Consider the following 12,748-nt stretch of genomic DNA (forward strand, 5'->3'; position numbering starts at 1 on the left):
ACTCTTTGATGTACCTATAGTAGGTATATAGGCCCTAACATTTTAAAAAATATGTTCATAGAATTGCAAGATTGGTTTAGTCGACATACGGACGTACGCTCAAAGTTCAAACGTGTAGATTTATTTTTGGATAGATTTAATTAATAGGAGTGGAGAGGAGGAAAAAACGTTCGACAAAATATAAAAAAAAGATTGATTTTTTCAGAAGAAAAATATATATTTGTTTAACATTAATAAATGTTGAACTAATATCCGCTAACAAATATCTTAATAGATACTGTTGTCCTTGGGCATGTCCATTCAATGTTTATGTTATTTTGGTACAAAATAAATTAAAATATTACTACATAAATCGTTCCATGGACTCATTTAGTATGGGATGAGCCTATCTATCATACATCAATGACATCGATGAGATTTACATTGTAATTTTGTAAACAATAATGATCAACTAGAATGTGTCGCATAATTTAATGACCTAAATCTAGACGTAGCAATGGTACGGTAAATGCGGGACGAAGGAGCGACCCGAACTGGCCTACGTAGTTAGGGTGTATCCAGAACGCTAGCAAAAACGAAAACACGTGATAATACTCAGGATTACTGATAAGATACCACAAAAAACGCGAAAAACCTGTATTTTAAAAGTTCACAATATATTGCAAATAAAACATCTGACTGACGCTAGGGGTCAACGAACGTTGCGTAAGTAGGCAACTCGGAGTCAACGCTGCGTCGTAGGCGGGGCATTAATACGAATTTTGCACGCTATACATTGCGGGTTTGAAAAATACTGAATTACTAAAACTACAAAATAAGGCTATTTATTTATTTAGGTTATTGGCATTGGATTGTGTTTAGGTAGTAAGTCTCTGCTAGTGTTCTGGTTAGACCCTGTATTGTAGCGTCGTCGTGGTCGTCATTTACCACGTGATCAAAGGCGTCAGGCTACTGTGTCTCTGTTTACACTGTGAATATAATATTACCTACCTTAGCTAACTACTACCTACATAATTTTAGCCATCACAAAAATTATTGCAGACACTAAAGTTTCAAGGAGCAATTAAAATGGCAGTGACGCGGCTCTCGAAACGTTTTCTCAGTAGAGGTCGTAAAATTAGAGCTTACATAGTGCCTACATAGTAGAATAATGTAAAAGTCCTATCAGACGTGTCACACCACAAGGATAATAAATCAAAATTTAAAAACCCCCCGACACAAAAACCTCTATAAGAAAACTAGAAAAGAGCTGATAACTTTCAAACGGCTGAACCGATTTTCTTCGATTATAGCTAAGAATCTCTCGATCAAGCCACCTTTCAAACAAAAAAAAACTAAATTAAAATCGGTTCATTCGTTTAGGAGCTACGATGCCACAGACAGATACACAGATACACACGTCAACCTCCTCTTTTTGGGCCGGGGGTTAAAAATGTCACCGGGCACCCAATATCCTCACAGAAATTAATTCCTCACAGAATTAAGACCAATGTATATACCCAAATTTGCAATAAATTGATTGATTGATTGATTGATTGATTGAAATTATATTTCGCTATTTTGTTAGATAGGTACATACCTACTTACGCTTTCACCCCGGTAAAAATTTTCTTACATTTCATTAGACAATTATTAATAATTGACTAATGTCTAATGCCTAATTTTTTTTAAATATTGTACAACAATTGATATCTGCTTTGTGGAAACTCTATTGTATGATCTTCATCAACGACATCGCGGCCAAAACCGCAATCATTCAGGGTTATACATACTTGAACGCCAGCGGGCGATTGCATAGGGATCATTGCAACTGACCGCGTAAACTTCCCATAAAACCACGCTCATTTGCTGCTGCATTGTGGTGCGTCTGAATAGACTCTTAGCTAGTAGAATTGTTAGACAGCACAAAAACCTTCGGCTATACAGGTTTTAAATGTCTCAATATAGGCATGAATTATGTCTATTACGAATGGCTACCTAGTCTTGACCGCTATTGTTAATTTTCTCTACAAAACACTGAAAAGTATGACTAATATAAAGTTTTAAATTTAGTTACAAATGCCTGCGTTAGATTTTATTCTTAGTATGATTAAAAATAAAAAAGTAGGTACATAGCGAAATATCTAAGTAGGTGTATAAAATGAAAAGCATCATCATCATCATCATCGCACATCTCAAGCTACTTACTGAATGGATCGGGCTGAAGGCATGCAGATATCTGTTATGAGGTAAATATCTGCTAAGAAAGGATTTTTGGAAATTCAACCCCTAAGAGGGCACAATAGGGGTTTGAAATTTGTGCAGTCCACGCGGACGAAATCGCGGGTATAGGCTAGTTTTTACATAAATTGATACTCTTGCTTAGTACCTACGTACTTACGAGTAAGTACTTTGTTAACTAAGTTTAGAAAATTATAAATTCAATAGTATGAGTAATGACAAAAATATGAACGGAATTGCCAGGTTTTCAAGAAGTTTTTTTAAAGGATATACATAATTATATATCTTTAAAAAAAAGTTCCTATCGGGAAAAGATATAAACAATACAATAAAGTCAGCCAGTAAGTGTTTAATAAAAGACTTAATGATTTTTAGGGGTCCGTACCTCAAAAAGAAAAAAGGAACCCTTATAGGATCATTTCGCTGTCTGTGTCGCGTTTATCAAGAAAAGTGAATCAAGACCAATAAGGGTAGATAGTAGGTACCTAAGTAATTCCCGTTGACCTAAAATCATGAAAGGCAGGTAGCCACGTCTTATAGCACAAGTAAAGCGAAAAAAACCGAAAACCGTGAATTTGAGGTTACCTAAAAAAATTAAACATTTCTGTTCCCGACCAAACAATTAGTTCACTAAATCACAAAGCTTTTATTATACTAGTTCAAGTGTGTAACAACTGATGTACCTACCTAGGCATAGCTTGGACTCACCTTCCCTCCTCATGCCCATTTTGAGGCATTTCCTTAGCCGGCAGTACTGGCACTGGTTTCTGTGGTGCTGGTCGATGGGACAGTTCCGCGTCCCTCTGCAGGAGTACGTGAGGTTCCTTCTCACGGACCTCTTGAAAAAGGATTTGCAACCTGTGAAAGAAAAAGGACTGATATTTTCTGTTATCTGACTTGGGGGGCAACTCAACCGAAAGAAACTCGTCCGAACGGTCGAGTTGCCACTTTGCAATAATCAATTTTTTGGATGGTCACTCGACCGACAGTAAAATTCTGAAGCTTTTATGTCTTCAAATATTAAAAGATAATGTCTAATCATGCAAAACAAATTAAATAAATCACCATATTAATTACGTAAGTTTAATTAAAAGATTTGTAAACTGAATGAAGACAACGATGTTTCCTCTACCAAGTTGGAAGCCGCGGAGCCTTTATAAATCCAATTAATTGAAACTTAACGCATTAAAATGGGAATAATTCTGAAAGAATCTATTAACAAGTGCCTAATTAAAAATCAATGGCTCATTTCCACGTGATTCAAATCGGCCTACACGCATTAGATATACTCGTAAGTGGTTTACTAAAAGCTTTTGTTACATAAAAATCAAGTGAACTATTCCGTGGGCGAGCCGGAATGTCTTATAAGTTTTAATCAGCTTATGTTATCCGTCTTATAATAAGTTGCTTTCGATCTAATTTAGTAGGTTTTGTATTATTTCATTATTATCGCACTAATTCATATTTATGAATGCGGAAGTGTTTCTCGCTTTCTTGTTCATCGGAATACACTTTCCTCAGTGTCGCAAAGCTATGATAAGGTCTAGATTGGAGCTCGTATTCCTGAAAAACCGGCCAAGTGCGAGTTAGACTCGTGCACTGAGGGGTTCCGTACTCGGGTGATTTTCCAACATTTTGCACGATAAATCAAAAACTATTGTGCATAAAAATAAATAAAAATCTGTTTTAGGATGTACAGGTAAAGCCCTTTTATATGATACCCCACTTGGTATAGTTATTTTACTTTAAAAATTGAAACACATTTTAATTTTTTTTTAAATGATGTAACCACAAATTCGCGGTTTTCAGATTTATTCCTATATTTGTGCTATAAGTCCTACCTACATGCCAAACATGATTCTAGGACAACGGGAAGTACCCTATAGGTTTCTTGACAGACAGACAGACAGACAGACAACAAAGTGATCCTATAAGGGTTCTGTTTTTCCTTTTGAGGTACGGAACCCTAAAAAAGATAGGTAGGTACTTATTTAAATGTATAGTGCTATACTTTTCCACATGGCCCATATGACAGAGATAGCAAGACATTTTTAGCTGTTATTTTAGTTTAGTTTGAGATTTTGTACAACAGAAATTGCCTGATTATCGACTTAACAAAAATACTTATTTATAAACGAAATCTACCTCGCGTTCAGCACGAGCGTCTGTATTATGCATTCATCACTATACCATTATAATCACTTATATAAATTATCTAATATAATATGCAGGTAGATAATATTTAATTGTATTACCATAATCCCATATATCAGTCCGGGAGCTACAGTTCGTTTGTATGGAAGCTGGAATCTATAAAACAGTTAAAATACCGCTTTAACGATCTTCGTATAGTTATGTGGCTCATGAATATGTTAGTGATATAATACAAATAATTTGCGTTAGGCCGCTTTTACACTGACGCCGCGTCACACTAAAGCCGCCATTGTAGCCTGGTAAACCGTGATAGCCTTCCTTCCTAGCCTTAGGTACAATCTTGGTCACCTAACTTTTTGGGGTTATGTGCGCTTTAAGCAACTTCCCTTTACCTTAAGCGGAATTAGTGGAATTAATTTCGTGAAACTAATTTCGTGCCACTAATTTCGTAATGCGAATTCCGCTTTAATATAATTTTTTTATAGAGAGAAAAATTTTGCTAATAGATTTTTATTTTTATTTTAGTTTACATATACCTAATAAGTATTTAATAACGACATGAGTCTTGTGTGCTTGAAATAAACTACTGTTTATTTATTTAACTTAAAAATTGGTTTCGTGAAAGAGAATCTTTTTGAATAGAAAAAAATAGCTGACAAATCCATCTCATTTTACTAACGTCTTTCTAAAGTGATAGAGCTTATATTTAATTTTGTCACGGAAGTTATAATTAATTATGGCGCCAGAGTAACCGTAAATTATGAAAAAATATGAAAAATTAATGCCAGAATGCTGTCTTGGTATTTTATTGAATTTTAATTCATTGAATAAAGTAGCTGTTGGTTTTAGGAGGATAGGGTGTAACTAATGACTAATTTAATAATATTTTATCGTTTTCTTATATTTATTGGACAGGTTTTTTATACAAATTAATATAATGAGCTTAGGAGTGTATGAATATCTACCTATGGTACCAATATAACATTCACAATTCGATTTTACCTTAACATGGTTAATATAAAAAAATCTTAATTTTAAATGCTAATTAATGAAAATAATAGAAAATATTTTTCAAAAAAATTAAATAAGTAGATAACTTTGAGTAAAGTAAGTACACATTTATATAATTTATATGGGTATGTTTTCATTCATGTACAATATCATAAAAGTATAATATTATTATAGATCGGTAGTTATCCGTACAATAAAAAAGACGTTGAGAAAGGATATCCTATTTCTGTATTTTCTTCTTCAGCCCTAAAATTTGGAAAAAAAATCATTTTAAAAACAAAACGGGCCGAATTGAGAACCACCTTCTTGGAAGTCGGTTAAAAATAGTAGGCAGTCAGTTCAAAACTCTTACGAAACCTTAAATACTATCTAGTAATACCAGTCAAACAAAATATTGTAGAGAAGTCATCTTAACGGCAGGTTAAAATAAACGCACCAATGGTCTGTGTTTGGCGTTTGCTGGGGCGCGTGCTGTTCCTTTTTGGAGTGTTTTTTTTGTTGAAGGCGGTCGGTTTTTGTGTTTCGCTGGTGTTTTTTGGTGGTGGAACTGACTGGAAAGTTCCACCACAGAGTATATAGTTTCCCTAACTTGTAAATAACTACAAACTTGACATTGGCTAATCTTTGTAAAGCAAGACGAGAGAGAGAAAAAAAGCACCAATTGGGTTTGGCATAACTTAGTTTATCCAAAAACTTTTCGAGAAGGTACATTCAAAGTTCAATGCCTGCCTGATCGCATCAAAGACTAATAATTATATGTGCCTAAAAGTATATATGTATTATGTACATGTAAATAGTCGTCGCGTTTCTTAACAACACCGCCAACAACTCTGAACTGAATGTATGATAATATTTTAAGTTCCCGTGGTCATCAGAATCACACTAGTGTCAACAGCTTAGCTTTTTATACCGATTTAGAATGATTTAAATATTAAAATCGTGTAGAAAGTGTCGTTTCTGTACCGCTCGGCTCACGATTGCGTGTTCGCCTACCATTAGTTTACATCTCATGAACATTGTAATGGTTAAATTTAAATTATCACCGAAAATTTTGACTCGGTGTCTTCTTTATGCTATACTAATCTTATGAATATTTCAAAACATCTCCACAACATGGTTATTATAATGTTACATATAACCAAATAAGGGTAATAAAAACGCACGATCAAAATTTTAATGCGATGAGATATAGGTGGGGTACCAATCACGGACGGATGAAAAGATAATGATAATTTTAATTAAAAGGTTTAAAAATCAATAATGTACAGATAATACACGTCATATTTAGTATTTTACAAGAAATAATTAATGTATTAAACTTATCACCTAATGATGTAGGATAGCACGGGGCGTGCGGGGGTGCCCCCCCCCCCCCCCTTCATAACCCAATTGCCATCTCGACCTGTCGCGTACTATAGGTAATAATAAGAATAAATCTTTCAATTTAGTTTATAGTTTTGCGTACAATCGAATAAGCCCCATTATATCGCTATGAACCGGGCAAGTGCGAGTCGGACTCACAGGCAAAGGGCTCCGTACCATCGCACAAAATACATATAACACTATAATATGTAGGTACGGTCTCCGTTCTTTTAAATTACCATGGCAAGCATTTTAAATTTTTTCTTATTTACACAACACTCTTTACGTACTACGGTTCATGAGATACAGCCCGCTGACAGCAGACGGACGGAAGGAAAGACAAACGGACAGTGGAGGTTTAGTAATAGGGCCATTTGGGATCCTGGGTGGTCTACTCGGTTTCTGGAGCGAGCTTGGATGGCTGGAGTGAAGACTTCGACGGGGAGGGAACAACAGACGGAAACGTTTAATTGCGGAAACCAGCCCAGAGAGAGCAAAGAAAGAAGGGTCCCGTTGGCACCTTTCGATACGGAACCCTAAAACTGTATTCATTACTCGTGTTCTAAACGTGTAGCTATGCAAGCATTTAGTGCGACGTGAGGTGTCGGCACTATAATCTAAAAGCGATTAGTACTCGATAATTCTACCAGCACTACTATTAACATTTTTCTCGTCCACTTGTTTAGCAGGGCTCTCTCCGTCACTCGCTTCATACAATCGTAGTTCCAATTTCATTTGAATATTAAGCAACCAAAGTCCATGAAATTTTGCAGACATATTCTAGAAACTAATATCTGTGTATGTGGTGTTTTAGATTTTTCTAAAAATATGTAGTTTTAAAATTACAGGGGTTCAAAGATTTGTATGTAAATTTTTAAGACCGCGTAACTTTGAAACCGAATATTTTAACAGAAATCTAGAAAACCACAGACATAGATATTAGTTTTTAGAATATGTTTGCAAAATTTCATGGACTTTCGTTGCTTAATATTCAAATGAAATTGGAACTACGTTTGTATGAAGCGAGTGACGGAGAGACCACTCCATTTTTCTCGTCCACTTGTTTAAGTGACAATCTATCATTTAACTCATGCGAGGTGCTGTTTACGAATGCGGTTTTCCGCTTTGAAGTAAATTGTTTAGTTTTGTGACCTAGATGATACTGTCACGTATTGAAAAATAAGCTTTTAATTGTTAAAACTTTAGCGGTTAGACACTTATGTAATTTCCTGGTGCTTTTGTTTAGAAACAATTGACTTTAATTAAATGTATACCAGAATTTTTCGAAAAGAACCACTTGCATCTATCTGTTACCTTTTCACGGCTTATCCGATTGACGAAAATGGGCACAGAAATACGTAGGACATACGTACGTACATCGTGGACTAGTCTTCATCTCGAAAAATCAAAAATTGCCCACTGGATTTCTAAAAAAACCCTAATTCTACGCTGAAGATGTCGTGGGCCTCATCTGACATCCGGTTTACAATATTAGTAAAATAAAAGTAAAATATTCTTCATTGGACACCAAAACAGAATACATACATTTTTGTACAATAGGCGCCTTATCGCGAAAAAAGCGATCTCTTCCATGATCATAGTTTGAATTATTGACAATTAATTATTATTAGTGTTAGTTTCATAATCATATATTTTGTTTCCGCTATATCACAATAAATTACGAATGGATTATATAAAAAGCACAGTACTTGTACGTGTCCGCGTTATAATCGTCCGCGCTATTGTAGTGGGTTTCTCTGAGCTATCGTACAGTTCGCGAGCGCCGATATTCCCAGCGATAGTGGTAATTGGGCGTGCTGGCTCGCGATACCCGACATCAGCCGTGCATTCCACCCAGCCGCGCTTAGACACGCTATATGTTACATAATTTAATGCTAATACTGTAATATAAATAACCTCAACCGAGCAATCCGTTTAATTCAGTTTACTTAAAAGATAAACAAATCGTAGAAACCGTTTCGAAACGCGTAAGCGACGCAATATGCTCGGTGCTTAAGAACTTCTGGAGTTAGGTTTTTCACTTGTATCATGATTTCTTTGTCAGGCCGCGTATAATACGCCTCTGACTCATTTGAGCGAAATGCCACTTATTTACCTTAGTAAACTAAGGCAAACTAAAGTTATATCATCAATTTACACTAGATCACAATAAATTACGAATAGATTATATAAAAAGCACTGTACTTGCACGTGTCCGCGTTATAATCGTCCGCGCTATTGTAGTGGGTTTCTCTGAGCTATCGCACAGTTCGCGAGCGCCGATATTCCCAGCGATAGTGGTAATTGGGCGTGCTGGCTCGCGATACCCGACATCAGCCCTGCATTCCACCCAGCCGCGCTTAGAGACGCTATATTATATTATGTTACATAATTTAATGCTAATACTGTAATATAAATAACCTCAACCGAGCAATCCGTTTAATTCAGTTTACTTAAAAGATAAACAAATCGTAGAAACCGTTTCCAAACGCGTAAGCGACGCAATATGCTCGATGCTTTAGAACTTCTCGAGTTAGATTTTTCACTTGTATCATGATTTCTTTGTCAGGCCGCGTATAATACGCCTCTGACTCATTTGAGCGAAAAGCCACTTATTTACCTTAGTCAACTAAAGCAAATTAAAGTTATATCATCAATTTAGACTAGATCACACTAAATTACGAATGGATTATATAAAAAGCACAGTACTTGTACGTGTCCGCGTTATAATCGTCCGCGCTATTGTAGTGGGTTTCTCTGAGCTATCGTACAGTTCGGGAGCGCCGATATTCCCAGCGATAGTGGTAATTGGGCGTGCTGGCTCGCGATACCCGACATCAGCCGTGCATTCCACCCAGCCGCGCTTAGACACGCTATATGTTACATAATTTAATGCTAATACTGTAATATAAATAACCTCAACCGAGCAATCCGTTTAATTCAGTTTACTTAAAAGATAAACAAATCGTAGAAACCGTTTCGAAACGCGTAAGCGACGCAATATGCTCGGTGCTTAAGAACTTCTGGAGTTAGGTTTTTCACTTGTATCATGATTTCTTTGTCAGGCCGCGTATAATACGCCTCTGACTCATTTGAGCGAAATGCCACTTATTTACCTTAGTAAACTAAGGCAAACTAAAGTTATATCATCAATTTACACTAGATCACAATAAATTACGAATAGATTATATAAAGAGCACAGTACTTGTACGTGTCCGCGCTATAATCGTCCGCGCTATTGTAGTGGGTTTCTCTGAGCTATCGTACAGTTCGGGAGCGCCGATATTCCCAGCGATAGTGGTAATTGGGCGTGCTGGCTCGCGATACCCGACATCAGCCGTGCATTCCACCCAGCCGCGCTTAGACACGCTATATGTTACATAATTTAATGCTAATACTGTAATATAAATAACCTCAACCGAGCAATCCGTTTAATTCAGTTTACTTAAAAGATAAACAAATCGTAGAAACCGTTTCGAAACGCGTAAGCGACGCAATATGCTCGGTGCTTAAGAACTTCTGGAGTTAGGTTTTTCAATTGTATCATGATTTCTTTGTCAGGCCGCGTATAATACGCCTCTGACTCATTTGAGCGAAATGCCACTTATTTACCTTAGTAAACTAAGGCAAACTAAAGTTATATCATCAATTTACACTAGATCACAATAAATTACGAATAGATTATATAAAAAGCACAGTACTTGCACGTGTCCGCGTTATAATCGTCCGCGCTATTGTAGTGGGTTTCTCTGAGCTATCGCACAGTTCGCGAGCGCCGATATTCCCAGCGATAGTGGTAATTGGGCGTGCTGGCTCGCGATACCCGACATCAGCCGTGCATTCCACCCAGCCGCGCTTAGACACGCCATATGTTACATAATTTAATGCTAATACTGTAATATAAATAACCTCAACCAAGCACTCCGTTTTATTCAGTTTACTTAAAAGGTAAACAAATCGTATAACTGTTTCGGTGAAACACGTAAGCGACGCAATATGCTCGGTGCTTTAGAACTTCTGGAGTTAGGTTTTTCACTTGTATCATGATTTCTTTGTCAGGCCGCGTATAATACGCCTCTGACTCATTTGAGCGAAAAGCCACTTATTTACCTTAGTCAACTAAAGCAAATTAAAGTTATATCATCAATTTAGACTAGATCACACTAAATTACGAATGGATTATATAAAAAGCACAGTACTTGTACGTGTCCGCGTTATAATCGTCCGCGCTATTGTAGTGGGTCTCTCTGAGCTATCGTACAGTTCGCGAGCGCCGATATTCCCAGCGATAGTGGTAATTGGGCGTGCTGGCTCGCGATACCCGACATCAGCCGTGCATTCCACCCAGCCGCGCTTAGACACGCTATATTATATGTTACATAATCATAATTATTTATTTATTACTAATTAGAGGACGCCCGCGGCTTTGCCCGCGTAGAGTTCGGTTTTTTGAAATCCCGTAGGAACTCTTTGATTTTCTGGGATAAAAAGTAGCCTATGTCCTTCCCCGGGATGTATCCCAAGTCTGTACCAAATTTCATTAAAATCGGTTCAGCGGTTGGGCCGTCGTGAAAACGTAGCAGACAGACAGACAGACACACTTTCGCATTTATAATATTAGTATGGATTACTACCCAGTACCCGTATTATAAATGCGAAACTATGTTTGTTTGTTTGTTGATTCACTGATTTATTGAACGCTACAACGAAGCAACAGACAGTCTTGATTTTTTGTATGGATAGCTGATAGGTATAGGTAGTTAAAGACCTGGAGAGTGACATAGGCTACTTTTTATCATGGAAAAACAAAGAGCGGGATTTTAAAAACCTAAGTCGTCTTGCATGAAGTATCCTACATCAGCTAGTTATGGATAAATATCTACTCAATAGCCTTGTGATTCCTTCTTATCACACTAATATTATAAAAGAGAAAGTTTGTGTGTGTGTGTGTGTGTGTGTGTGTGTGTGTGTGTGTGTGTGTATGTTTGTTACTCCTTCACGCAAAAACTACTGGACGGATTGGGCTGAAATTTAAAATGGAGATAGATTATACCCTGGATTAGCACATAGGCTACTTTTTATCCCGAAAAATCAAAGAGTTCCCACGGGAATTTTAAAAAACCTACATCCACGCGAACGAAGTCGCGGGCATCAGCTAGTCATTCATAAATTTTTTCATAAATACTCTTTGTTTAGAAAAAATAAGAGTTAAGTTTATTATTATTGATACATAACCTCCGAGCTCGGAACGGTATGAAAAATATACTTAAGTACACTATCGTATAGTAAGTGCATAAATCGTAATATAAGCTCATAGGTGCGCTTATGCAGCCTGCGCCGGCTTATCGCCTAGAGTAACGGTAAGCAGGTATCGGGATGCTGCGAAATGTTCCACAGTTCGTGAGCTCACTGCGTATGATACGGATAATGTAACTTAGAAGATTACTCGCCTATTCGGAACTACGATTTTCGTACATTTAGAAAGGGTATTGGGAGATTTTAATATTGTTAAACTGCGATTAGCCCGAAAAAGCAGTTCCCACGGGATTTAAAAAAACCGGCCAACTACGAGTCAGACTCGCGCACTGAGGATTCCGTACTCGGGTATTTTTTCCAACATTTTGCACGATAAATAAAAACTATCATACATAAAAATAAATAAAAATCTGTTTTAGACTGTATACGTAAAGCCCTTTCATATTATGATACCCCACTTAGTATAGTTATCTTACTTTGAAAATTGAAACACATTTTAATTTTTTTTTAATGATGTAACCACAAAATCACGGTTTTCAGATTTATTCCTGTACTTGTGGCTTGTGCTATAAGACCTACCTACCTGCCAAATTTCATGATTCTAGGTCAACGGGAAGTACCCTATAGGTTTCTTGACAGACACGACGGACAGACAGACAGATAGACAACAAAGTGATCCTATAAGGGTTCCGTTTTTCCTTTTGAGGTACGGAACCCTAAAAATCTAAATCCACGCAGACGAAGT

At 36.8% G+C, this 12,748-nt stretch overlaps 1 protein-coding gene across 2 annotated transcripts in view; it reads right to left on the bottom strand.

The window, feature by feature from the left end:
- LOC123874230 (COUP transcription factor 2) overlaps positions 1 to 12,748 on the bottom strand; it is a 124,013-nt gene that overhangs the window by 97,916 nt on the left and 13,349 nt on the right. For both annotated transcript variants that reach the window (XM_045919468.1, XM_045919467.1), the window contains exon 2: positions 2,929 to 3,078. In XM_045919468.1, coding sequence (XP_045775424.1) covers positions 2,929 to 3,078 — 150 coding nt within the window. The remainder of the gene's footprint in view (positions 1 to 2,928; positions 3,079 to 12,748) is intronic.

This window comes from Maniola jurtina, chromosome 18 (genome assembly GCF_905333055.1).
Source record: "Maniola jurtina chromosome 18, ilManJurt1.1, whole genome shotgun sequence".
NCBI classification, from domain to species: domain Eukaryota; kingdom Metazoa; phylum Arthropoda; class Insecta; order Lepidoptera; family Nymphalidae; genus Maniola; species Maniola jurtina.